The 27,863-nt window shown below is 46.3% G+C and overlaps 2 protein-coding genes across 3 annotated transcripts; both read left to right on the top strand.

Moving 5' to 3' along the window:
* The first annotated feature begins 7,216 nt into the window (after window positions 1–7,216).
* Window positions 7,217–9,683, top strand: LOC116439224 (cytochrome c oxidase copper chaperone). Its single transcript, XM_032098477.1, has 3 exons — window positions 7,217–7,473; window positions 8,969–9,077; window positions 9,472–9,683. Exons 1-2 carry the CDS (start codon window positions 7,355–7,357, stop codon window positions 9,051–9,053), a joined length of 204 nt encoding a protein of 67 aa, XP_031954368.1. The 5' UTR covers window positions 7,217–7,354; the 3' UTR covers window positions 9,054–9,077; window positions 9,472–9,683.
* Window positions 9,684–12,896: 3,213 nt separating this feature from the next.
* On the top strand, window positions 12,897–26,049 carry POPDC2 (popeye domain containing 2). 2 transcript variants are annotated; one of them, XM_032098475.1, is made up of 4 exons: window positions 12,897–16,003; window positions 18,327–18,435; window positions 21,707–22,205; window positions 25,870–25,958. In XM_032098475.1, the coding sequence occupies exons 1-3, from the start codon at window positions 15,459–15,461 to the stop codon at window positions 22,157–22,159; spliced, it is 1,107 nt and encodes a 368-aa protein (XP_031954366.1). In that variant the 5' UTR covers window positions 12,897–15,458; the 3' UTR covers window positions 22,160–22,205; window positions 25,870–25,958. The 2 variants fall into 2 exon arrangements, with proteins under 2 accessions (XP_031954366.1, XP_031954367.1); XM_032098476.1 differs by having other exon boundaries at window positions 12,898–16,003; window positions 21,707–22,067; window positions 25,870–26,049.
* The last annotated feature ends 1,814 nt before the right edge of the window (window positions 26,050–27,863 follow it).

Consider the following 27,863-nt stretch of genomic DNA (forward strand, 5'->3'; position numbering starts at 1 on the left):
ATTGTAGCTACTCCCTTCATATAAATTAAATATCTGGACAGAAGTGGTACAGAGATTAATTTCAGCTTCTTATGACACAGTATATCTCTTCCATATACTACACTCTTATTTACTCTTAAACAATTAGTGCAACATAGTGTTAATACAATCTATTAAAGCTTTCAACATTTACTTATCATCCTTTAATTGCAATCCACCAGATGAAGGTCAGATGAGGGCTAGCACACATCCAGGGGCCCAGGGGTTCAGCCCTACCAGAGATAAAGAGGTGAGGAAGCAGTGACAGGACACTTAGGCCACTGGAAGAAAAAAGCTAGAATCGGATGAGGTCTCAATAGAACCCTTTCAAGGACTGGGGAAGGATGTAGAAGTATCACTTCCCTCATGTAGGAGAACACAGCCTGCACTCTCTTCAGTCTTCAAAGTTCCACTGTCTTTCCCCTCTGTCTTTGCCTGCACCCAAACAGGATCTAGAGCATGTTATTTTTGTCTTGATATATCGACTGTGAGATCATGATAAAAACTCAGCATCTAGCATGTAGATGTGGAAACATCATCTGTTCAATACTGTTTTTGCATGAACCCCTAGGAGAGAACCAGACCTTGAAGAATCCATTCTCATCTTAAATAAGGGACTAGAGTAGTGCATGCCAGTTCATACAGGAAGCATGGAGTAAAATGTAGTCTTATACAGAGTAAGTACCAACCTAAGACAGTACTTAGATAAAATACTGCACAGCATATTGAAAACAGGGCAAAATAGTCAGGATATGGGCTTCAGCTGAGCATTTAGATGAAATTTTCTGCCATGTAGATGATACATGTTCCCGTGTCACTTTTAAAAAAGTAATTGTACTGCAGATACATAATGTATTTAGGAAGATGTCAATGTAAATAGGCTCTCTTGAGAATCACTCCACCTGCATATGGAGATGTCCTAATGCTTCTTAAAATTTCACCATTAGGCACTTGATAGTCAAGTCCCATTGATTTTGGTGGGAACCAGGATTTTAAAGATCCTTGATAAGAAGATCAGCAAGAAGAAAGCAGAAGAAAACAAGTGCAAATGAATTAGATGTTGAAAGTTGAAATCTAGAACGACCACTGATGTGAAAAAAATGGCTTCAGAGTGACTGAATTTTCTACATTATCTAGTAACTTTGTGAAAAAACAGCTGTGGGGACTCTAAACAGAATCAGAAGATAGGTGATGTTGCAGGCTCTTTATAAGCAGCTTGCAGCACTGCACAGCATATATCTTGATGCAATATTTAAAAGAAGTGAGATGCTGGAATGTGAGTATACAGAAGTATGCAGCTGCAGTCAGTGACATCTCAAATATGGAATGACTCATGTATTTGTAAATACTAATGATTCCTTCCAGGCTTCCAGTTAGGTACTGCAGTTCATTGAGAATGTTAAACCGTTTTCTGTAGTGGAGCTTCACATTTCATAAAATATGATCATGAGAGACTTGAATAGATTCAAACAAGTCAGATGTGCCACTGACACAAAATGCATCAAAATGGCACACCATCAAGCAGAATAAAATTGTTAATAGCAGCAACACTCACAGGATAAAAAACGGACAACTGGAATGTGTGCAGTGGAAGAGAAGTGAACCTACAGTTTTGCTGCTTCTCAATTGACTGACAGCTTAACACCATTCACTAGAGTTGCAGAAACACTGCCCAGTTTGCAGCAAGACTGATCAAGGTTAGAAGTTTGTATTATGGAGGATTTTATGGAACTACAGTGAGATGTTTTTTTCTTCAATACCCAGGCTGGACTTGGGCTCTGAATGAGGTTTCCTGTGATGTATAAGCACAGACCTTAGGTAGCATTTGTTTTTTGTGGGGTGACTAATTGGAAATGCATGCATGTAGTGGTCCAGATTAACAGTGGCTCAGCTGTCTGATTCTGGTCAGTTCTGACAATTCATATAGGTCTTTTTGCAGAAGTTTGAAAATCCTGCTCTTTCACGTAATGAGAAGTGAGAGTGGAAGAGGTTTCCTCTTTGGAAAGATCTATATAGGCAGCTGTCTCGGGTAACTCTGCAATACTGGGGAAAAAAAAAACTTCCCCATGGGGGACTAGTGTGTATCTGCTTCATGCCTAAATGCTTTTAAACCTGGGCTATTTTTTTCTGATTTTTATGTGAAAACAGTTGAGTTTGACTGCAGTGTAAGGACAGTCCTTTGCAGATTCATGTCTTTTGGAGGACTAGTGATATTATTTGCCAAATGCAGGTTAAAACTTTCTAAGTTACTAAGCATAGAGACTGTCAGAAAATAAACAGTTGTCTTCTTCTGTCATGCTCTTTTATTGTGTTAGTAACACATGCAGCCATTTGAGTGCAAACACCTGTCCTTCCCACAAGTCTGTGCAATGGGATTTATTCCAGAATGCTCAGATTTTCATGGGTGTTCCCTCCACAAAAGGGAACAGCTGATCAGTCACCCCAACAAGCACTGAAGTAAGCCTGACAAGGCTTTAAATGCACATTGAACATCAGCTGCTGCATATCTGCATTGTGGAAAAGCTGCCACATGTCTCGTGTGTAAAGGCTCATTGTTCCTGCCTCCAACATATGTGGGACAGGCAGATTATTTTGTGGCATGGTACAAAACACCAGCTTCCCTTTTTTGCCTTATTACCAGGGAGATTGCACACTGAACTTGCTGATCCAGATTTTACAGTGTTGCATGCATGGCAGATTCCTAATCTTTACTAATATGTTTGGATATGCTTTCAATGCAAAGTGACAAGAAGGGGCATAACATGAAAGTGATGATAGTCTTAATCCTAGCTCAAACTGGTGAGAGATGTGCAGAAAACAATGTGAGGAAGGCATTAATATATTTTAAGTTTATACCAAGTCTTGTAGGAGGGTCCCTGTCTTCTTTACTGAGGAGGGCAGGGCCAGAATCCTGGTCCCAGCATGAGACCCCAGAATGTCTGGGATGCTGTGGGCCAAGTCTTGCTGTCAGAGACAGCAGTTCTGGTTTTAAAGTGGAAAGTGATTTCATTCTTGCGAACTACCTTCCACCTCCAGGCTGATGCTCTGAAGATTTGGCTGTATTTCTGGCAAGAGATGATCTGTTGCAGTACTGGCTTTGTAGAGCATTCAAGAGACACAAAAGCCTTTAAAGTAATCTTGATTCTGCTCTTGTGTTTTTAAGGGCTTGCTTGCCACTATGGAAGGAGATTTCCTCCATACTAACTTCCAAGGTGGTCTCCCGGGAAGGGGATGGTTCAGTCCTGTGGTACAGAATCCTTGTGTATAGAATTCATGCTGTAGTCCTGAAACATGAGAATTTGCCTCTTCAGTCTGGGAAGGAACTGGTGCACTGCTTCTAGAGGTGATATCAGCCCAGTGAACCCCTTGCCTTCACCTGAAGGTGGAGTCTGAAGCTTAGAGGAGGTGTAAATAGTCACCGTAGAGTCTCTTCCATTGGACTGGATTGGAGCACAACTCCTTCTATCCCAGCATTCATTCTCTCTCTGGTCCCACTGCTGAGTGATAGTATTTGGTAGTTGTAGGTCTACAACTCTGATCAGGAGGAGAAACTCTATCCCGTACTTGGGTAATTAATGTAAGAGGCAACAGGGCCCTGACAAAACATCTCACTCAGAGGTTCAAAGTCCTTTATTTTCACATTATCTAAGCATTGACACAAAACCCAGACAACTTATTTGACAATAAAACACAGCATATAGTTGACTGGGCTGCTGGAGCAGTGGTTTTCTTATGTTTAGACTCAATCAAAGACAAAAATATTTCTTTAGACTACATTGAACAGGTTTCTTTTTTCAAGATGATAAAGTGGTTCCCAGAACAGGCACTACATGGAAAGTATCAAAATACCTTCAGCTCAGTTTCATCACACAAAATTTCCACAGCTTAATTTACCTTCTATCATGCATGTCAGAAGTGTAAGAAGTCTGGAAAACCCCAGACTACCCCAGACTGTTACTTTCAACTGACAGTGATAGGGGCTTACCCAACGTAACAGTGACAATGAATGTAAATATGTTTTTGAGGTTCCTTGAACAGTCTGTCCATTGGAGACAAGTGCTTATTTTTTTGGACAACCATTCTTTTAGTGGGCTGAAACTGAAGACACAATAAGCCAATGGCAAATGCCTGTAGTGCTGCTGTGATGTTTACACATTATGAGCCACTGCTGTATGTACATCAATTCTGATAAAGGGCTGTACAGGGGAAATAATTTGGAAACCCATGACAGCTGGGCGGGCAGTCTCTCCCTATTTCACCCATTAGTCTTCGATATCAAGAGCCGTAAATGTCCAGTGCTACCTGTAGTCCTTGTACTCTCACATGTGGCACCAGGCTGCCAAATGATATGGTAGCTTGAGGGAGGGTCTTTTCTTATTATCTCTTTCAGAGACTGAGATTTTCACTGGATCTTTTTTTTCTGGGTACTTGTTCTGACAATTTTCTCGCAGTCTCATCTCAGTAGCCTGCCCTTAGCTATTCCTCTTTGACTGGTAGATGAATCTGTTCATTCTGACACATAGGTCTCTAACATAATTCTGCCACTGTCAGCGGGCAGAGGACAAATAGAAAACAAAAATCACTGAGTTAACAAGCAATTCTTACACACAATTCAATGTCAGAAGAGAAATGGCTGCGATCTCCCCTCTGCATTGTACTCCAAACTGGTGCAATCAGTATCAAAATGTGTTACCCATGCTTTACTGGCTATTCTCTTCCTTCTCCTCCCTTCCAGCCTCTGCCTTTTCATCCCACCAAGAAATGATTCCTTCTTCCAGGGTAATTCTGTTACAAACATTACCATGCAGGGAGCACAGCTAAAATAGCAGTGCTCCTCCTTAATCTATTTAGAAGGCTGCTAGAGTGGAGTGCTGCTTCCAGAGATTTTTAGTCTTCAGAGGCCATACCTTTGTGCAGACCCATCTGAAGTCATCTCTCAAGATGACTAAATTTTAACCTCCCTTGGTATTCCATAGCTTGGGCAAGAGTCTAAAATGTATTTTGTTTGGTCTCCTCCTGGTTTCTACAAGCTAAATCAATATTTTTCAAACTTTCTTTTTAATGTAAAAAAAGCTAAGTAAAAGATACCCTTCAACTGCAGACTTGAGAAACCCTCTTGGAGGTTCTACTGCAGTCTTTCCCTCAGAGTTTGTGTTGGTATCAACAGCTCTATGTAGGCCTTTGGAGAGTGGCCAGCAGATAAAGCTTTAGGAAGAAAAGACAAAGCTATTTAATTTTAAAGGAAAACATGCTTAGTATGTTTCACAAACTAGGAACAAGGCACTGCTTTGGAGAACTGATGTGTGCTTTTGATAGATGTTTCAATTTCAGCTTTTATCTTGCAGCTTGTTTGTGTGAATTTGGGAAAATCATATTTTGTTCAGTTAGTGTAACCTGTACATGTTCCAGATCATCACACCTGGCTGCATGGCCTCACAATGCACATCTGCTGAACCAGGAGGCTGCCTGGGTGCAGGTCACTTGAACAACATTCCCAGACAAATGGCATAGTGGGGAACAGGCTGCTGAGCTGAGATCCATGGATAATTCAGTAGCTGAATTCAGTAGGCTGATTAGGTGAGTGTTACATGGCACTTTCTGCTTCTCCTTGTTCTTGTCAGTGATCCTACAATTTTGGATCCCCTTAGTACACGATATAAGCTGCCAGTTCTTTTTGACTCTTGCAACACCCTATTAAAACGCCCAGTGCAGCAGCTGCATCCCAGTGGGCATATTCTTCTTTTCCCTTTGCAAGGTCTCAGCAGTGTCATGTCCACTGCTGGCCTGCCCTTCCCACATTACCTGTGTGGGGTATCCCTTTGCTCTGCAATGTGCCTGCCGGTCTCTACGTGTGCAAGTATCACGCTGGAGTCCTCAGGACTGGTGGCAAACACAAATGTAGCACTGGGAGGTGACAGACTATGGCCTAAAACTCAAGCTGTGCCTTGTATGTGGCAGAGATCTAAATAGCAAGAGTGGCTACTGATGCTTTGGTTTGGGACAGACTACAAAGGAAAAGCAGCTCTGTGTCTTCTCCCTCATTGCCCATGCTGTTGTCCACAAAAATCAGATTCGTTACCTGGTGTGCAACAAGACAGTATATTACACACTTAAGAGAGACATTGATTATTTATTTTAGAGGTGTGCAAGCCTGGGTGTTCCATGGTATTCCACAGATCAAGCACCAACTACCAAAGCTTTTTACTATTTAGACATTTTAGCAAACAAAGGAATTGGTATTCATTGGCTATAAGTTACATAGTTCTCTTATTAATTAGTATTCTATCTTCTATTGGTTAATGATGTTGTCACTTTTCATGCTAAATAGTCTGCATGCTCAGTCTTCTACAAGTCAGTGTGTTTCTGGTGTCAGTGGTACATGAGTTGGTGGTCACCACCTCCCCCTACCAGAATTAACTTTTACCCAGCTGGAGGTATTTTAACACAATTGCCAAGTTGGCTTTATTAGTTTCTTCCTTATCTTGGGAGTTCTGCCAGATGTCCTTGAAGGCCATAAATTTTGCATTCTTTGTGTACAGGCATCCTTCTTTCCAAGATTTGTGACCCTCCCCCCAGGTCTGAGATCACTGAAGCATGTCAAGCCCTAAACCTTAACAAGGCAATTCTTCCAACAGGTAATTTGTCTTTCTAACACCTGGACAGCACTTGGAGCTTGTTAGCTGCTCTCTGTTTCATAGTCTAAATCTCCTTTCTTGCTGATTAGGCTTGAAAACGTAGAGCGATCCAGCATCAGAGCACATCCTTTTGCAGCAATGCCAAGGGCCGGCCCTGCTGGCCCCCTGCCATGAAACCGCAACATTCATGTTCGCAGTGACGATGACTGTGCTGTATCCGTGTAGCCACCCCCACAAAGAACTGATCCTCTATTTTCCCCACTGGTTGAGTAGGAAAAAAGAGGTTTAGGTGGCTGGCCACAACTTTCAGCGTGGAGCCCAAGGCCGTCACTTGCAGCTCTTGCTGACCGCGGCGGGTGCCAGCTGCTCTCGCCTGACGAGGCCATTTTTCCTCCCCGCTGCCCGCTCCCTCCTTCCGCTTCTGGCTCGTTCAGTACCGAGCTCCCCTGGAAAATGTCACTTTGGCACCGCCACTATGTAGCAGCCCCCGCCCTCGTTTGGTGACGGCCAACGCCGCTGGGAGGAGCGGGAAGAGGCGGGGGAGCCGGCGGGAGGAGAGCTCCGCACCTGCCGCTCCCAGCAGGCCGCGGGCCGGGAAGGGGCGGGCCAGGCCAGGCCAGGCTTCCCGGAACCAGGAGCGCCCACCCGGCCGCCTCTGGCGCTTTCTCCCCGCGGGCTGAGGGTGCCGGAAACTGCCCGCCATGTCGTCGGTGGCCGCCGCCAGCTGCGACGGCGGGGGCGCGGGGGAGGCGCGGGAGGAGAAGAAGCCGCTGAAGCCCTGCTGCGCCTGCCCCGAGACCAAGAAGGCGCGGGACGCCTGGTAGGGACCCGGCCCCAGCTCCCCGCGGCGGCCCCTCCGCGCCCGGGCGTTCCCCCTTCCCGCCCGTGTGTGCGCCCTGCCCCGCCGGCCTTTCTTCCCTTCCAGGAGTGTGTGCCTCTGCCAGCGTGCGCCCGTGATTTTGGGAGCTCTCCCCACCCCGGACGGAGTGTGCTGGAGCACCCGAGGGAGGAGGGAGAGTGTGGAGAAGGAGAGGAAATTGTCTTAAAAGGATAATGTAGAAGCGAAGAGGTTAATACCTCATAGCCCCAGTTTAAAACAGGTTTCAAAGATCGGCTTTTAATGCTGTTTGTAAATCTTCACTATTATTGATTGACTGAAGCAGCACGTACTAGCAGCTGGTAACATCTTTATTGTTCAGCTGATTATAAATTACGTTCTCTTTTAAATAAAGAAAAATACTCTGGATTTTTTGGGTCTCAGAGGATGATATTTCCCACAGAATTTAAAAATTTGACGGTGACCTATATAGCTGCATTGGTAATTATAGACTTAGTCATGATCATAGGACCTATAAAATAGTAGGAAATGCACCCTCAAAATGGAGCTCCTTAGTCTATGACAGTGAATCTTTAAAGTTTAAAAAACTTTAATCTGATGACCAGGTTGTCTTTTTTTTTGTTTTTACTTTGCTGTTGGTATAGATGGTGTTTGGTAGGTAACATAATACTGAACACTGTTTTTGCTAAATTTAGAGGAGCAGGTGTAATTACATGGTAGAGTGAAAGTGAATCCAGGGCCCCCTAAGAAAAGGGTGGTAGGATGGATGTTGCTGGTCAGATGGAGTTGCCCTGGGCAGCCAGGGGACGTGTCCATGCTTGTTGTAATAAAACCTAAGAAGAAAACTAGAGAACAGCTCTGCCATTCAGCCAAAAAGCAAGCCTGAAGTGCTTTTGTGGTATACATGATATACCAGCAACGATAAGCTCTTACTTGGATGATGAGTAACATCAAAAGTTACCATATATGGTGAATAATTTTTTCAACAATAGCTGGATAGGTATTTTGGTTTGTTTTGCTTTTTGCTTCAGGGTCCCTTAAAAGCAACTGAAGTTGGACTAAAGTATCATTTACTGATCAACCTATTCTGTATTGGTCTTACTGGAGAAATTTTGTTGCTTCCCTACTGAATTATTTGAAACTGGCAAGCTCAGCATGTTTGATGACGTGACAGCCTTGTGTTGTATAACAAATCCCCATCTGGACTTGCCCAGAATAGACTCTGGCCTGTTAATAGGAAGTTCTGTTATGCCTGTTGTCAGAGTTTTAGGTGCACAGCTCCAGACTTGGGTAACTTTTTGGGATCGTTTTATATTTCCCAAAACAGCACTACCCTGGACAGGATAGACAAAAAAAAAAATCTCTGGACCCTAATAGCGATTTTTAATTGTCCCCAACAGTTTGTCAGTTCTGTTTCTTTGACTAAAAGTAAGTGAACATGTTTTTGCTGAATCCTGGAAATCTTTTTGTTTTGCAGCATTATTGAGAAGGGGGAAGAAAATTGTGGGCACCTGATTGAAGCTCACAAAGAGTGTATGAGAGCTCTGGGCTTCAAGATATGAGTGAGATGAGCAGGACTGAATGGGGTGAGTATGGCCTTCAGGACCTCTGCCTCTGAAGTACCCTGGCACTTCAGCTGGTGCCACTGGAAGGCCCAGAGTACTGTTCACGATGGTGTCCTTACGAGAGAGAAGGCAGAGCAGTCCTCATTGACACTGGAGTCAGCACAGCTGTCCCAGTGAGGGTGGTGAAGCCTTAGGCAGTACACAGCCCCTGTGGGTCACCCTTCCGCAGTAGAGAATGGTGCTGTCTCTGTTGTCTTCTAATAGCTCCAAACCTCAATTTAGATTTCAGATGCTAGGGCACATGGGAGTTGGTTTGTGTGGGTTTGTGCTGGGTTTTTTGTTGACTGTTGAACTGTTGCTCAATATCCAGTGGAAATCCAATGTTTTGTGAAGCTGTGTTTTCTTTCTCTTCTAGATGATGTCTTTGGTGTGACTGTGTTGTGGAAAGCTGCAAAATAAGTTATTTCTGCAAGTTACTTCAAAGAACAGATATAAACAAAGAATCTATTTATAGAGTCTTTAATGATAGAGTGTGCATCACATCTGTAGCTTTTCCACTGCTAGCTCTTGACCGCTGCTATAGAAAATATATTTTTTCCTCTTAATAAAAGTCTGAAAATGACCAATGTTCCTGACTTCTGTCTCTTTTTAAGTAAAGAAATGACAGTGCCCTTCTTACTGAAAACAGTGTGCTGCAGGAATGAGAGAATGAGAAAAGCCTGCTTAATCATTAACACAGGAACACTGATTACTGTGGGGTGGTGTGGTTGAACAGAGAGGACTTCGGTGGGTTTTCCCACTGATGCAAATTGTGAAATCGTGCTAGTAACATTGCCCTCTTACAGCTTTCAGCAGTCGTGCTGGAGCTTGTAGTGCTGTTTGTGACAGTAGCTGGAACTATGTTTGTACAAAGGCAACCACAGGCTTACGAAATGAACTTCCTTAGAGTCAAAACCGTATTTCATTTGCCCTGGTCAAATTCTTCCGACGGTTTTTGAATACCATTACTGAGCTTCATTCTTTATAATAAAAAAATCAGGTACTTCCCGTATCAAACTCACTTGAGCTGGTAGTTCTTCAAGGGAAAGGGAGCAGAGGATTGCTCCCTGTCACTGCAAGTGACTTGTATGTACAGGTTACTTGCCTGAAAGTAAAGCTTTTTTCTATGCTGAGTTTTTGTTGTATTAATTTTGTGCTAGGTGTGCATGGGCTTTTGTTTTCTGGCTTTGTTTTTCAACTGTATGAGATGATAGTGGGAGGGTGGTTGTTGCTTTTGATTCCTTCTTACAGTCTAGAGAAAAAGAAGGTGCATTTGCTGATGTGTTACGCATGTGGGGCTTTTTGGCTTCATACTGTGTAATTGTGCAACCCTAATGTTGTTCTTCCTGTGGTGAGTTGACTTTCCTGAAGACGGTATCACTAGTTACTTTTTCTCCTGATGAGTTTTCTCTTCAGAAACTGATGATAAAAAATCTGTGCTTTGTCTTGATTTTTCTCTCGGCTTTGATCCTGCTGGAGGGGTGGGTGCTGTCACGATCATTTCTCTGCCTGCTGGGCCCTGCATATCCTGAGCTAGCAGTGGCTTTTGACTGAACATTTAGGATGTGACACTTGGTGCTGCCTCTGCTGAGACTCACAAGTTGCGTGAGGAGAGTTTAGACTCTTCCTCTGGGAATGTTTTGTGAAGCTCCTGTCTTGAGGCAAAAGTTGTGACCTCACTGGCTTTCAGCCTCAGACTACGGATGCAGGCGTGGCTCTGGCAGAAAGCATTCAAAGCTGCCTGTGGCACTGTAGCTGTTTGAGGAGCAGGACCTGGTGCTTGCTCTTCTTGGTGTTTATTACTGTCTTGAGGTAGAAACTTGAATGAGGTAGAAACTTGAATAAGGTCATTTCTTGTTGAACCATTGTGTGTCAGAGCTTGAACTGAAGAGAACGCTAAAAGGTGGATGAGCACCAGCTTTGTGGTAGGATGGTTTCTGCAGCAAACTGTGGAAATGTTGCTGCAGAATAGAACAGGGCAGGGAGTGGCCAAGTGAGAATGGAGTTTATATCAGGTCAAGAAATGAAAAAATATTCCTGCACAATTTTACACAAATTCTATTCACTGAAGAATTGGGATGTTTAGACCTCCATGAGGGTAAAAGCATGGCAAGTACTTTAGAAAGTTTTTGGAAATGAGTGGGATGCTAATGTACCTGTGTGCAACAGGTACAGAAAGGATACTGGACAACTCTATACTTAAAGCAACAACGGAAAAACCTTGTAGTCAAATCAAATTCCTTGCTGAGCAGCTTCATGTCTTACTATGGTATTCCTGTGGAGGGGATTCAGGGCTTCATTCAGCGAGTGGGAGTTCCTGTGTTACTGCTCACTGACAGTCTTGGTGCCAGACACTGCCCTGCACAGGGTGGTGTGTACCTTGGTGTGAAACATGGCAGTAGCAGGAAACTTGACTAAACTACAGAGCATTACAGCTAGATACAATACATGCCATCTTTGAACCTTTGTGATTCACTGTGGGCTTGTCTGGAGTAGGCTTGACACCTTCCCCAGCAGTTGTAAATCAAATGTGGATATTTTGGAGCTACAGGGTTTATTTGTGTGTAAGTAACAGTTTTGCAGACAAATGCCAGCAATGCGCTATATCATAAATAAAAAAAGAGGTGATTTCAAGCCACCAAGGTCTTCAGTGTCCTCAACACAGGTGATTGAACTAGTTTTCAGCTTATGGGATCAGTAGTGAACCTGTAGATTTCCTAAGGGATGGACAAAATAACCAGTCATTCAGCTACTGTGAGATTTGGGACTGATAATCTCTGTGTGGTGTGGCTTTCAAGGACAGAGGATTTATTTGCCAAACATAGTGCAGGCTGTACCTGCATTGCATCATCACATGCAGCTGAATATTAAGTGCTACTGGTTGAGTCCGTTTTAAGTGGGAAAATCAGTGAAGTATCTGTTTCCACACTGCCTGTTCCAGTGCTGGAAAGCTTGATGTCTATTTTTCTTCTTCACAAACACATCTTGTAGTAATGCTTATGTGTTTACTTCCAGGGAAGGGTCTTAATGCTGCTCCAGTGTTTTCTATGAACTTGCCATCTTCATTCCAAGTTGTTTCCAACTTTGGTATGGCCCTTTCCCATTGAATCAGTATTAGCTTTTGAACACTCATCTTGGATGAACCAGCATCTCTGGAAGAAAGACACTCTAATCCAAGGCAAGGCTTGAAAATAAAATGTCTTTTTGGCAATAAGAGGGTTTTTTTACTTTTGCTGGGTGGAAAACTGAAAGTGCTATGCAGATGATCTGTGTGGTCATGGTACTGTCAAGCCAGAAAGGAAGATTTAGTCTTGGTGGTTCAATCACTTTACAAATCTTCCTTTTAGAAATTTGGGTCTGAAAACACTAAATTGATCTCTAGTATGTGCTTCGAGATCTGCCTTGTAAAATGCTGTATCATTCTCTCTACAATGTCACTTTGGGACCCAACAGAAAAGTTGTATAGTTTCTAATGAGAGCTTTGGGCTGTTACTGCTGTGGGTTGAAAGCTTCCTGTCTGCCTTCCACAGAGAAGTCACAACAGGTTGTCTTCACCCACGGTGCTAGCTCCGGCATCACTGCAACACCACTGTTTATGTTCTGGAAGATGTCAGATGAAGGACTTCTTTTGTCCTAATGAGTCAGTAGCTGTGGGGTATGCCCAGCCCCTGCCCTGGAGGGATCTCTGCTGAGATAAGAGATTTTGCAATTGCCCAGCAGGACTCCCTGGAAAGGCAACCACTTCTGTGGTCAGGGAGAGAAAAGACAGACCCACAATCCTTTAGGAGACCCTATGCAGATCCTTTGTAACCCATTGGTCTTCACCCATCCCCTGTATCCCTATAAAAGCTAAGGCCTCTGCCCCTGTCAGAGAGCGTTCCCATTGGTGTTTGTAGAAGCAGTGTTTGTAGGGCCTAGGTATGGTTTTATATTTTTTCCTGGGAACCACTTCGGGCCAGATGGTAGCTGGACACAGGCATAGCCTCTCCCCCAGGTAATCAGTTGGAAAGGCCCAGAGACCTGGTGTGATTCTGGGTCCTTCACCAGCAAGTAACACTGTGTTCTAGTTTATTTTCCACTCAGGCATTTACCTAACTGAAGAATGAAATTAATGACTTCCTTTTCTTCCACTTTCTTTGATGTTGCTGCAAAAGGGTTTTGGTGGTATGAAAAGGTAGGAGAAATTGCAATGGTGCTTCTCAGGATGCTTCCTCTAATGTAGTTCTACATTTCTATTCATAGCAGTTCAGTTTTGTCTCACAGATCTTATGTAAAGTGTCTTTCTCCTAAGTGTTCACAATCTTGACATCCCAACTCCCCATTTTATCAGATGTCAGCCTATCTTGGAGATGAGGCTCCTTACAATATGGATTTTTTGCAGAGGCCTAAAGGTAGACAAGTTGTTGTTGGGATCATATAGCGAGTATATGGCAATGATATGAAAAACAGAACCCAGATCCCAAGATTTTTATTGTAGTGCTTAGGCTATAAGATCATCCTTCCTGCTTTGCAGAGAAGGTCAAGAGAAAGTTCCTAATTTCCCCATAACTCTTGCAAATGAGTGCTGTTTTGCTTCAGTAAGTAGGATTTATTTCTTCACTTCACTTAGTTAAGGGGCCACTGAAGACCAGGTTTTCTGTTACACTTTACCCGTAACAGAAGGCACCTTTCTGAATGGACTGTACTCACCCTGTGCAAAGCTTAATTTGTCTTCTTTCCTTCCCACATGGCAACCTGCCAGGATGGCTCTTAGGATCCATGCAGCTCTGTATTGCACGTGGCCTAATCATTGCAGAAGTAAGATTGTACTGGCCGACACCATGATTAATTCTTTAAGGTTGCCATAAAGTATTGCTGCAGCCTTGCCCAGGAGACAGTGTTATTCCAGAGCACTATTAGTGGGAGAGGCAATAAGTGTGTCTTTAACTGAATGGTGCCAGTGGGAATGGTATGTTAGGCAGGGCAGCTGCAAGCTCGGCCTGAAACATGACCACCCTTGAAACCCTATCTCTACCCCACTGACCTGTGCAGGCTGACTTCATACTGTGTTGGGAGACCACGTGGGTTGCGTCAATGCCTGAAATGTAACTGCATCCTGGCAGTGGGGCAGATCCTGCCTGTGTGACTGATAACGTGTTACTTGAAGCAGAGGAGGAATTGCATTTATGCATGTTTTGTGTAGCTGACCGTGGAGGACTGACCTCAAAGGCTTCCTCTTGTGCCTGTGTCCTGGGTTACCTGAGTGGGAAGTGTTGGCTGTCCTCTTTGGACTAAATGAAGGTCTGGGGCAGGTTCCAAATAGCTATTAAAAAACTGAAAATGTGAGATGATGTTTCTCAAGAGTGCTTCTCAACAGAGCCTTTAATCCCTCAACTAGGATTTCCCCACAAAACATGTTTCCAAGTGTTGCACACTCTCAAAGCTTTTGGCAGAATAGTCTTGTCTTCATGATAGATGAAACTGGGTGCCAGAGGCTTGTTTGCTCTCGTTTTATCCCTTGCATTCACAGTTCTCTGGCTGTGCAGATCTTTTCCTTGTGCCCCTTGATCTAAAACACCCCATGAGAGGGAGCTCCCTGGTGTAAGAGGGGGCTGTGATGCACCTGGAAAGTATTAATTGAGAGCCTTCTCTTCTCTTCTCTTGCTAAGTCCCTGCCACAGCTACGAGCCACAGTGGGAATAGGGGGTAACCTTTTTCCTTTTTTATGCTGGGTGAAAGTCACTCTCTCGCAGGAGTGCAGGGCAGTGGAGAGCCCGATGTGTGACTGGAGCTCGCCACAATAAGCTGGTTGTTTTCCCTTCTCCTCTCCCCTCCTCGCGCTGCGCTGGGCTTATCTGGCCGCCTAAGTTATGTTAAGTAGCGGGTGCATGCTTGCTCTCTGTTCTCGCTGCTTTTGCTCCTTGGATTTCAATTCCAAACATGGTTATCCATTTGGGGTCTCTCTCCGTTCCACTGCCAAGAGATACACATTCCACACTCAACACCAGCTCCCTCTGCTGCTCTCTCACGGTCGCTATTCCATTTGCCGGAGCGCAGGCGAGACAGAGTGCAAGGAGATTTCTGTCCTGTGAGTTTTCCAGCTAATGGCCTCTACTCTTTTTTTGACTGAGCTCTTTTGGCCTCACGTTTGCCAGCTTCTTTTCTCACCATTGTGGCTAAGAAGGGGGCCAGCTGACAGTTTGTGAGTCACAAAGAGGAGAAGCAAACCCTTTTGGAATTTTTCGGGTGCAAAAACATTTGGCAGCGCTTTTTTAACATGTCGCTCTGAAGCAGTGCTGTGGGACCAGACAGTGCTGAGGAGGAAGAGAGGAAGAACGGCTATCCAGCAGCCCTGGTTTCAAACCTCTGCAGCACCCTTTGTGTATGACAATTCACTTTGAGCGCAGGACGGCTGGGGAGGGTGGGGATTGGGGAAGGATGAGCGCAAACAGCCCCTCTTGGGAGCAGGCTGTTCTCCGGCCTCCGGTGTGTGATGCCTGGAAGGAGATTATGGAGGAAGCAGCCTATCAGCTGGCCAGCTGCATTGTCCTCCTGGGTTACATGGGGGGAAGTGGCATCTTTGGGTCCCTCTATATCTTCGGCCTCCTGGCCCCAGGCTACTTGTGCTATGCTCTGTGGGGCTGGCTGAGCGCTTGTGGGCTGGATATCTTCATCTGGAACATGCTGCTGGTCCTCGCCTGCTTGCTTCAGCTGGCTCACCTGGCTTACCGGCTCCGCAGAAACACCATCCCGGAAGAGTTTGACCTCCTCTACAAGACCATGTACCTGCCCTTGCAGGTGCCCCTGGAAGTCTACAAAGAAATCGTGAAGTGCTGTGAAGAGCAGGTCCAGTCGCTAGTCAGAGACCAGAATTATGCGGTGGAGGGCAAGACGCCCATTGACCGCCTCTCATTGCTGCTGTCTGGCAGGTAAAGGCTCCCCTCTTTCTGAACAAAGTCTGACAGCAAAGTGCTGTGGCTTACTGTTATATTTTCACCCTCTGTAGGGTGAGGATTGTGTCCTTCCCCTGAAGAGGATCTGAGATATGCATCAGTTTGTTGGGGAAGGGGGAAATTTGCTTTTTGGGGGGTTAGTTTTCTTCTGTTTTTCTAACTTAAGACAATTGCAGGGAATGGTTTGCAGACTCAAGCTATGGGCAATGAAGTAGCCAGCTCAGCCTTACCTGTGATACTTTTGATGAATCCTTACCCCTTTCTCTGTCATTTTGAAGTGATCTTATTTATGATGGGAGCAGACTGGCTGTGAGAAAGTGTTTCTCAAAGCAGGAGGGCAGTGTCTGGACCTGTGGTCTCTGTGGGTACCAGGCACACCTCTGTGATGTGAAGAGCTGTGTGCTGAGTGTGCTGAGGCCTCAGTTCACCTGCTCTCCCTGGCCAGCAGTGTTCAGGGAGAGGTTCCTGTTCCCAACATCTCAGCCCTCAGGGCTTTGACATTTTTCACTTTGAGCATTATTTCATCAAAAGAGAAAGTATTCTCCTGTGGTGGATCCTGCCTAATCCGGTGTCTTTCTTTCCCTATGCTGTCAAGCATTTGTGATACTCCTTCCTCTGGACCACCAAGGAGAGCCTCAGGGACCTCTAGACAGTCTCACTGGAGATTTGATTGAATGAACTGTGCTGATCAAGTACTGGCATTTATTCACCTGAGATCCTGTGGCATGCCTGTAGCAGCATATCTACTTAATGATTTGCAAAATCCAGATGCATACAAATAGCAATAGTGTTGGCTTCCAGGCTGCTGCCAGGAACTTGGCACTAATGTTACGTAAGAATGAGAAAGGAAGAAGATCTCTAAATAGGAGCAGTGCTGAGCTGCAGGAGGTGTGTCTCACAAGGATTTTCCTTTGGGAATACAAAGCATCACTTGGGGCCATGTTTTACTGCAGTGGCCAATCCTCTCTGGTGAGGGAGTGTGCAATGAAGAATGGCTGACCTTCCTTTTTTTTGATGTTGGTCCCTTTTCTAAGATGTGTTAAGAGCAGGATGTTGAATGGCAAAGCACTGGAAGGTAATTTGGTATGTGCATTTCCGTTAGTGCTTGCCCTTACTAAACATCTCTGCTGAGCAGTTGGCTCTGAAGTTTACTGTATCTGCAAATAATATTGATGGGGAAGAGTCTGTGCTGTCTTAACCTGCACTGGATAATGTGATGCTGCTCTGTGGACATGGAAGTGCTGCAACAGACAGTAAGGTGGTGATGGTGGGTGATTGTTGGGCTCTCTTTTGCAGTGGGAACTATGCATCTTGGCTGGTACATGGAGATGGGAATGGATTTACATTTCCTGGTACCCACTGTATTGCCTTGTGAGGTCTTTGCTGACCCAGCACAGCATTGCTACTATTATGGTGCTCTCTCTTTAACTGAACAAGTGGGTTCTTGGAAATGCAGAATATGCCTGGATCAGGAAATGTGCCTTGCAATCCCTGACCCTTCCAGGCAGCACTGCCAGCTGATTAGAAGCCAAAGGTAAACTGAGTCTTCTAACTCCTGAAGGCAAGAAATGCCTTTGTGGATTGTACAACAGGGGTACATGGTGATGGGAAAGCAAGAGGCCCCAAGTCTGGTGATGCAGAGCTATGAATAGAACTCTGGAGCATCCTGCCATTGTCTTTGCTCCAGGCCTGTGCAGGTCCTTCCCTAGTCCCACAGCAGAGCTGAGTGCGTGTTTGACCTTGACACTGGCAGGCAATTGTAGCAAAAGTAGGCGAAAGGGATACTTAGAAGGCCAAGAGAAAGTGAGCAGTAATGTGCAGCAAACTATGAGCTCACAGGGTGGTCTGTCAGGAACCATGGGCAGCATGATTTTGGGGGATTCTGAGTGTAATGACTTCCCAATACCGAGACAGGGGATGCCTCTGTGCAGTCCTGGGGATGGTAGGAAGACACAAGCACAAAGAGACACAGGCTGGCTTAGAAGTACCTAGAAAGCAGCAGCAGTCCTGTGGGCTGAGAAGTCCTGGGTTAGGACCAAACATTGCACCTGTGAGGGCTGTCTTTGTAGCAAGAAACAGAAAACAGATGAAATATGGGGAAGTGGCAGCAAATAGTTTCCCACAGAGAAAGGAGGGATAGCCTCATCACTAAAGCACCTGCAGCTGTCCCAAGAGCGTACAAGACGTGTGTGAGACAAGTATTTCTTTCCTCCCTGGTGGGACACACTGTGTGAGCCATCAGGTTTGTGTGACACCTGTTTTGTGGCCTAAGCCTGTGTGCCTCACCTGTCCCCTGCAGGATCCGAGTGTGCCAGGATGGACAATTCCTTCACTACGTCTTTCCATACCAGTTTCTGGACTCTCCAGAATGGGAGTCACTGCGACCCTCTGAAGAAGGAACTTTCCAGGTAACCCCAGCTCAGCTTCACTCCTTTCTGCTTTGCTGCATGTCTGAGAAGGGGATGGAGGGGCCTCATTACGCCATTCAAAGCTGACCAGGAATACTTTCCTCCCCTTCCTGGTGGTTTAGCCAGCACAGAGTTGTGTGGTCAGCTGTTTTACCTTTTTTTCCACCTTGTTCTGAAGACCTCAGGGCATGCTCCTACTATCTGCTGATAGCAAGGAGGGTGGAGAATGGTGCTCCTTCCACTTTATCAGGGAATGGAGGTGTCAAATTGCTGGCTCTCTTCCATTATGGTGTTCCCTAGTACGTATACTGATGAGTTTGCCCTGCACGCTGCTAGCAGGGTGCATTGTGCTAGCATCAGGATGGCAGCCGTGGCAATATGCAGCAGTGATGTAAATCCATAAACATCCTGTTCCTCACAGAAGTTTCTGATGGTCATGTGTTTTGGGTGGAGAAGCAGAAAGGATGATTCACACCCCAATATGGTTCTTTCTGAGCAGAAAAATCCCCTGCTCAGAGGCCAGACCAATTCTCATTTGCAGTAACTGAAAGGATTTTGGCCTTGCTGTCAACACCCCACAGTGTTTCTTTGGCTTTCCTTCTGGAGAAGATTACTTAAGCCTACATTCCTCTGTCTTTAACTCACATCTCAGGATGGCCTGATACCTGTCAGGATGTCAATCTTGATTATGTCAATTAGGGCATATGAGGAGGGATTTTGCTAATCCCTTGGGAGCACCATGGTCATGAGGGAATGATGCTTTCTCATGAGGGTAGCCCCAGGCAGACTTGGTTAAACTAGGGCAGCTCTCCAAATCTGCTTTCCTAGGCTCTGAATTTGGCTCATGTGTGAAAGGGTCAGGGTGATTGCTCCTGAAAACAGTGCCATTGCCAGTGGTTATGGCTGCAGGAGATAGCTGTGGCACAGGGCTACAGATGGTGAGCAGAAATAGGGATGTCGGACCAAGGTAATGAAGCAGAAAAGCTTGTGTATATACATATATGCGTGGCTATACTAGGGCTGGTGGTATCTCATGTTTTGCACAGGTCTTCAGTCTGGCAGCAGACTGCTGCTAGCTCCTGGGCTGTATTTGCCCAAGAATCCAGCAGGGAGAGTGATGGCTGCCCAGTGCTCCAGGCAGGGAAATGGCTGACTTTAGTGGCTGACAGCAGGCACACAACCTGTAAAGACATTCACAGCATTTTCAGAGCTAATTTCCGTGGAACTGAATGTTCCCAGACCTCCTGAGGGTCTTTATCTGTGGTGTTGGAGACAGCTTGGGAGCAGGCTGGTGCTGGGCTGCACTAGCCCTGCCAGCACCATGCTCTTGGCACCTTTCCTGCTCTGCAAGACAGGGCTGGTCAGTGAGGTCAGCTGTGCCTGGCACCAGAATGGGGAGGTAGAGCCCTAGGTAGGGAGGGCCACGTGCTGGAAATGCCTAAATGCCACATCTGCTTACTGAGGAGCATGAAGAAGTAGCAGCTGTGTGAGACCAGCAGTCATCGGGTGTGACTTGAGCAGTCCATGTACCTGGAAGGACCTTACTCTTGATGCCCATGCTTAATTGTCATGATGTGCTGATTTTGGCAGCTGTTTAACCCACTAGTCCTCACCTGAGCAGTTAATAAAACTCTCTCCCTTATCTCAACCTTATTCCTAGCAATGCAATAATTTGGTTTAAAAAGTGCATGTTGAACTCTGGGTCTTTGCTGGAGGAGGGCATGGAAGGTTTTTCTTGCCCAAGGTTTTGCTTTCCCCATGGCTCTCTGGATTGAACAGTTTCAATTCTGAGCCCGCTGAAAAATGGCAGAAGCATGACTTGGTCTACAAGAATAGCTGGTTTCCTTGAGCTTTCTGCTTTGGGTATCTGCTTCCCACAGGACTGCTGGATCGCAGTGCCTGAAGGAGTTTGGTTTCAGGGCTGGCACTTTCCCCCAGAAGGCTGAATTACAGGCTCCTGCTGATGCTGGAGCACTTGTGTCAGGAGGGATTAATGAGTGAAATCTGTCTTGCTGTCCTGGTTAGGTGGCAGGTTTGCTTACTGCATCTCAATCCCTCAAAAGAAGGGATCACTTTTGATCACTGTGTCAGAAGTTGGTTCGGAAAATGAGTTTCCGTTCACTTCAATTTCCTTGTGACCCTTCTTTTTGCTTGCCTGGCCTGGGAAAGTTCTCAGGTTTTATCTCCTATATTTCTTTCATCAGACAGCTGTTTGCAGGGCAATGGCATTAAATATCAAACCCAAGGACACACACATGCGGCCAAGCCATGTTCAGCTTCCCAGTGGCCCTCTGCCATGGCGGCTGACCAAGGAGACCCCTGGGTATAGAGTGAAAGGGAGCCCCTGGGATATTTTGGCTCTGGCACTTGTTCGCATGCCAGTGTCTCCATTACACTCGGATGTTCTTCTTTGGCCCAGGGCAGTTTGACCCTTCCTGCATTTCTTGTCTTTATTGTTATTATTTATTATAATATACACTTACATACTATATAATGTTTTTTTACTGGAACTAGTCTTGTCCTACAGCTAGGGGGAAAAAGTCTTTCTTTACACTGGCAAAACAAGAAACAATACGAAATGTTCTCTAAAATCAATCCAATAAACCGTCATGAGTTTTTTACATATACACAAACACAATAAAACCTCATTATTTCCTCTCACTGATCTGTGCTGCCATGTTCTTCAAGGCCATTCAGCCCTACAGAGTCCAGCAGAACTGCTGAGACAGGATGTCCCTCTGGCATAGGATGACCAGGCAAGACTTTCAGGTGGCCCTTCCAACACTCAGGGCCTTCTGGGGCTGTGCAACCCAGCAGCAGAATGGGTCAGCAGCCTCCCACAGGGCTACTTGCTGGCAACTCAAACTGGCTGGGCACGCAGAAACATCCCCCTCTGTAGCATTTCTGTGGGGGGATAGGGGTGTCTGTGCTGCCCTGTTCATTTCAGCTACATCCCTCAGAGGTCAATAGGGAGCACTGTTTGAATGCAAGAGCGTGAAACGTAGCCATCCACGTGGTTGGATTCAATGAGGATGTGGTACTAATTGCATAGGAAAATGGAGTCTTTGCATCCTTAGGGAGAGGAAACAGCAGCGGGTAAGGATTTGTCCAGTCGTTAACCAGGACAATCTGGCTCTCCAGCCCCACCATCTCCAAGGAGAATAGGCACCAAAGGGGCTGAGGGCCTTCCCTGGAGTGAAGCACATGGCTCCAAGGTGGGTGACCCCTGCCCAGGCAGTGGGACTGACTCCACTCACTCTCTGCCTCACAGGTCACGCTGACAGCCGAGACCGATTGCAGCTACATCACTTGGCCCAGGAAGAAGCTGTATCTCCTCCTGAGGAAGGACCGCTACATCGCCCGGCTCTTCTCCTCCCATCTGGGCTACGACATCTCGGAGAAGCTCTACTCCCTCAACGAGAAGCTCTTCGCCAAGTTTGGCCTTCGCTTCGACATCCGTTTGCCCAGCCTCTACCATGTCCTTGGGCCAGCCTCCTCTGAGGGGGAGTCGGAGGACTGTGAGGAGCTGCTGCCTGCCTCTGGCCAGGCCAGCGTCTCTGAGCCGCAGCCGCCACCGCCGCCACTGCCGGCTTCACGCCCCCGGGCGTCCCGGCCTGACAGTGACCTGCTGGGTGAGGACTCCACCAGTCTTGTCTTGGAAGATTTTGCTGAGTTGCCGGGGTCTTTTATGGACTATGTGAGCGAAGGGGAGTATATGAAGTGAGGGCACTCCTGGCACGGGCACACCTCACCCTGTGTGGGACCCTTGTGTAAGTACCCACTTGCAGAGCAAGTCTTTCCTGTGATGCATCTGCCTGGACAGAGCAGTGGCTGCCATTTGCCATGGGTTTGCACCTCTGCAATGGTTTTTTGGCCTGCTGCCCTAAGGAATCCTAGAAGGTGGGCTCAAGCTATGTGATTTTCTTAAGGAAATGCAGGAGGGCAGAGACTTGGCTCCAGGCACCAGTTGTACTGTGGGGTAGAAGGGCCAGTAACCTGACCATAGAAAGCTCTTCCCTGCCCAGTTCTCTCCCCATCCCTCAGGAGAGGCAGGAAAACTGAAATGGTGTCTAGGCTGGCAGGTGGTACACGAATGGTCACAGAGACCATGAGGTAGAGCTATGCCAGGAGATACTCCAGTACTGAGCTGAGCAAGAGCTCTGCAGGTGAGAGAGCCCACATCCCAGGAGATGCCAACAGGACTAGAAACAGCTCCAGGGTTTATAGCCGATTGGTAGCCAGGAGTTGCTATCAACCCTGCAAGTGCTCAGTCTGGACAGGGGGAGAAAGCTCAGAGTCCTTCCTCTCCCTGCCCATTGCAGCTCATCCCAGCATTTGATCTGTTCTCCTTGTTTCTGCTGAGATCCCTCTCTGCCAGATCAGTAAGGTAGTGAAAAGTCTGCCCTGGGTGGTATAGGTCTTGCCTCCAGTCACTCTAGGTGGACTGACAGGCTAAACATTGTTTTAAGATGCCCCAAACTCTGCTTTCCAATGAGTGGGAATTAGTTGCTCTCTTCCAAAATGCCAGCTCCTTAGTCCGCAAGGGAAAAGCATTCCTGTGCCTGGTGGCTGTTGGGGCAGAGGAACAATGCAGGCAAGCAGAAATAGATGGGAGAGTAGCTTGTGCTTGAAATTCAAATCCAAGTGGCCAAGAGAGAAACTCCACCCTGAGCTACTTTTAGCTAGCCACTGCATGCCAGCTGCTACACACCAGCTGCAGACCCCAAAATGTGCATTCCTGCTGCCGCCTCACAATAATCCAGCTGCCAGGCACCAAGTTTGGGACTAGGATTTCTGTTCTAGAAGTGACCCCTGCATGTGTTCCAGTTGGGTCCGCATGGCAGGGAGGAGGGTTGGGCTGCAGCTGGGGAGGCTGTCTTCCATCAGGCAGCCTTGAACACAGTGCAACATTGTGCCCTACTCTTCTCTGTGCCTGCTGGGGTCTACTTCTACCTGTGCTGTGGACTCAGTGGCAGGGAGCATTGGCTCCTGGCATGAGCCCTGACAAGTCTGCAGTTTTCTTCATATTTTCTGGGATATGAAGAACGTGGCCAGGGAAGGAACAAGCGTATTTGGTTTTGGCTGAATCAGATAAAGAGTCAGCAAGAGTTCTGATTAGGGTTTTGTTGTTGGGGTTGGTTGTTTGGTTTTGTATGGTTGGTTGTTGTTTTCTTTTTTAAGGAGGCACAGAGAGAAAAAAAAAATCCACATTTGTTCTAGGGATATGAAGTCCCTGATTTTGCTGGTAGACTGCTGGAGATACGAATTTGCAGCTTTTTCAGTCCTTACTTGGAGAGGCAGGAACACTGAATCACTTATGAGAGAGCCATCCTCCTGGCTGTCAGGAGTGTCTGTGAACACATGCAATCACAAGTGAATGCAAGTAGTGTTGCAAACATGGTGAAGTCACTTTGCCTGAGCTTTGATTCCACTTTGCCTTCTCAGAAGGAGGATATCCATTCTCAGATCATTGGTAGAATTCTTCTCGTTGATCAAGCTCAATAAAACCAGAATTTCAAATGCAATTTTAAAAGGTAGGCGGCAAGGAACACTGTAGCTTTTTTTGAAAAATTTCCACCCATTTTTGGCAGTGAGGCAATACTGTGAACATACACAGAAGAGGTGTGTGCATGTTGGGCAAAACTTTGCTACACAGCAGAAAGCTATTCTTTCTTTGACACAGTCCTGTGTGAGCTGGAAGCTTTTGTCTTTCTACATCTTGTGACTGAGACAGTATCAAGGACTGCTGATATTTGCAGCAGAGACCTGCAGTAAAAGCCCAGATGTTTAGAGGCTGTATTTGAGGTGGGAGAGGAGGATGATCTCCTTGTCTGTCAGTCTGGAGACAATAGCCAGTGTGGTATTTTAATTTTTAAGGTAATTAGACAAGGAATCCAAAACTTTAGTGTGTTCATAACGGTGGAATGAGCACTTCCCTGTTACCCTGCTCAGCACTTCTGTGTCCTAATCACATCACATCCCAGCACATCCCACATCACATTGCAGCACAACAGCAATTGTCACATCTGGATGATATTCCACAGCGACTTGGGTGTCTCGCCACAAATACTAATAATACAGAAAGGCTGCAGGTTTTCCCTCTGTCGAAACACTTGTCACAGCTCAGCAAATAATCCGAGTAGGTCTGCCATGGCTCAGGTAAAGCACTTTCATAACTTTTTCCTACCTCTGTAATAAACAGGGAAATTCCCTGCAGTGTCATTGTTCAAAGTAAATCCCTGAGGTCAGAGCTTCCCTGGGGCTTTCCCCTGGTCTGTGCTCTTATCTCCTTCCCCAGTAACTCCCAACATGGGTAATCACCTTGCATCTCTCTAAATTCCCCATGCTGAAGTGCTTCTGTGGGTCACGTTCCTTTTCCTTTTCTGTCACTACAGCAGCCACCTTGCAACACTACAGTGCAGGAGGGCAGTTCCTGAATGCCCAAAGTGCTACAAAGGTCTTACACAAGAAAATATTCATGGGAGATGTTCCTTTTCTTCTTTGCCTCTGTTTCATGTTTCTTTTTAATCACATAGCAATAATCTCAGTGCTATCACATAATTTGGGAAGCCTTTCCCAAGGCCTCTGGTCAAATGCAGTGTGCTTTTGAGGATCATTGCCTGTCAGTGCTGAAAGACTGAAATTCTCTGAACTCAGGGTTCAGACAGGGAGATATATTGGCCTACTATTCATATCGTCTAGTTCCTTGAAAGCGTTTCTAGTCTGCTTATGAGTAAGATGGACTGTGATGTCCCACTGATGAGCACATTCTTTCTCTAAGGAGGATGCTGCCTGTTCAAAGGAGGCAGGTTCAAAGGTTCTGTTCAATACTTGCTTTAAGAGTGTACTGCTGTATAGCTCAGTGCCCCAGAGGAAACTAAGATTTATTCCTTGCATGGAAATTTAAACAATCAAAAGCAACCTGCTTTCTCTCCTGTTCATATTGCATTTGTTCTAGTTTGTTGCTATCAAGTGCTTGCAGGATGTGTAGCTGTTGCTACCTGGTTTTTTACAGTTACATCTTGGGGCTGCCTTTCTATTTTGTGGGTGAGGTGGGTGGATGGATGCTTGATGGTCTGCAACTTGGTATCTAAGTTAGTAGTTAATGTTTTGTGCCTGCTTTGAGAGCAAAAGGAAAGGAGCTGTGGGCTTTGTTTCACCAATATCACAGAAGGCACTTTGGAGAGGTTTGGTTTTGCCATCTCAGAATGGGTGCACAACCCTGTTTCCTGATTTACCAGTTGAAGAATTATGTAGTTTTGCATATTCATTTAGGAGGGGAAGGGAGAAGAACAAGTAATGGTGGGCTCCATGAGGTTTGTGTCTTGGAAAAATTTGAAAGTACTGATAGTAACGGTGTGTCTCTCTCTCTCTCCCCCCCTCTCTCTTCCCTGGCCCCCTTTTCCTCCCTCCTCCACTGCTTTCCTTTTGCAGCCTCCGAAAACCATCTCCAGAGTTCTCACCCTCTCTGCAAAGGACGAGCCCCTCTGGCTCCCACTCAGACCCCCGAACTCTAGGGAACAACAGGCTGTTTTGATCCTGAAGCCCCTCCAAGGGAGCAGATGCTCACACAGGTTTTTGACCACAGAGACACTCTTTAGCATGTCTGCCAGCAGACATCTACACTCAGGAGCACATGAAGCACATGCTTAAGACTGCAGTGTGACACTCCAGCACCTCCCACCCCATGGTTGCTCACCAGAGCTGCCTTCCCCAGTGTGCTTCCACGGTTTGTTTTCTAGTCCTGCCTCTCTGAGGTGTGTCAGCAGCTCTGTCACCAAAGTGCACTGATACCTCTGCAAGCAATACCAGCCTGCTTGCAGAATCTGTGTTCCCTTTGATTCACTGATTCCCATTAAAGTCAGAGATTAAACTAACAGTGTTTGAGGATTTGAAGAGGGAGAGAACAGTGGGAGGGGGGAAGGATTTGAAAAGGGAGATCACTTGAGGTGATCACAAGGCACAGAGTGGACAGGGCAAGGGAAAATGGGCCACCTGACAGCTTTGATAAAGGGCTTGCAATGGAGTGTTTGATGATATGCATCTCACTGGGCATCTGGTCTAGTAAGACCAGAAATTACCTTTCCAGGAGTTAGGATTTCTCATTTATGACAAGCACAACTTCTCCAAGAAGCTGGTGAAAAAAGACTTCTGGTGAAAGGTTGTTTGTTTGCATTGATTCATTTGAAATAAGAAAAAGAAGGAATTGGGACTGGGAACAGGTGTAGTCAAGAACCCTTTTTTCTGTGTGCTCAAGGGGGAGCGACCTCAGGATGCACAAACATCGAATGAAGAAGGAGTGGATACAAAATATCTGTGAAGAGAGCAGCCATTGGTAGGAAGGACAATGCCTTAATGAAAATAGTGTGGAGATAGAAGGCCTCTTCCAAGTTCAGCTGCAACAGGATTTGTCTGATGAGCTTCCACAGCCACTTCCTCAGTCAGGGAATTGGAAGTACCTGTGGAGGAATCCTGTGTCTCGCAGAGCTTGGTGCAATCAAGTTGAGCAATGGGGGTAGGAGCCTCTCCAGGGCAGATATTCAGGGAAAGAGCAAGGAGTGTCAGTCCCTCTGTCAGTACAGGGAAGTGTGTCCTTCAGTGCCTCTTGGGGGCACAGCCATTCTGCCTGTGGGACTGGCTTTGTGTCAGCCCTGGGTTGGTGGAGGCAGCCCCACCTGCCCTGCCCTGCTCTGCTCACACAGGGGCTGTGGCCCAGAGCCTGGTTTGGCCTGTTTTTCAAGTCTCAGCTGGGCAAATCCTGTGCCCTTGGGATCTGGCACTCTTACCGAGGGCCTCTGGAGTAATGAGTATGTGGGATCTGTGATGTACACAGCTCCTTGGACTACTCATCTTTTCTCCCACACCAGGGCAGGAGAATGGGGCTGCCCCAGGCCTGGGAATCATCGTGCTGATGGTTGTCACCATGCTCTGTCAATGCATTGGTGCTTCAGCCTGACCCCACTGCCCTTCACAGCTCAGAAATGTCTCCAGCAGATTGACACGAGAGCTGCTGTGGTCTCTCCTACAAAGGAACTGAAATGCATAATGGAACTGGGTCCATCTGTCAAGGTGCTTTACACACCTGCCTGAAGCAGTGGACCAGGCTGGGCTGAATTACACACTGCTCTTCACAGGTGTCTGCTGAGCATATATTCCAGTCTTCAACAGGAAGCTCACGGGAAACTCTTCAATCATGGTGCCAACTAACATGGATCTCTATCAGGTTGTCAGAGTCCAGCTCTGTCCCTCTCCTGAGTGTGTGTTGGAGATGGTGTTTGTTAGCTGTCCTTCCAAACAGTCACAGGGCCCAAAATCTTGGATGTGAACTGAAAGCAGGAGCTAATCCTGCTGTGACACTGTCTAGTGGAGGAGTGACAGCTCATGGCAAATGACTTGAGACTTCTTCATGGCAAAAATGCCATTAGCAT

Source organism: Corvus moneduloides, chromosome 2 (assembly GCF_009650955.1).
Source record: "Corvus moneduloides isolate bCorMon1 chromosome 2, bCorMon1.pri, whole genome shotgun sequence".
NCBI lineage: Eukaryota > Metazoa > Chordata > Aves > Passeriformes > Corvidae > Corvus > Corvus moneduloides.

Bases quoted from the DNA above. Each gene is read 5' to 3' on its own strand.
- LOC116439224 (XM_032098477.1), top strand. From the start codon at position 7,355: ATGTCGTCGGTGGCCGCCGCCAGCTGCGACGGCGGGGGCGCGGGGGAG. The intron at 7,474-8,968 runs GTAGGGACCCGG...TTTGTTTTGCAG, and splicing joins AAGAAGGCGCGGGACGCCTG to CATTATTGAGAAGGGGGAAG.
- POPDC2 (XM_032098475.1), top strand. From the start codon at position 15,459: ATGACAATTCACTTTGAGCGCAGGACGGCTGGGGAGGGTGGGGATTGG. The intron at 16,004-18,326 runs GTAAAGGCTCCC...TGTCCCCTGCAG, and splicing joins TCATTGCTGCTGTCTGGCAG to GATCCGAGTGTGCCAGGATG. The intron at 18,436-21,706 runs GTAACCCCAGCT...TCTGCCTCACAG, and splicing joins CTGAAGAAGGAACTTTCCAG to GTCACGCTGACAGCCGAGAC.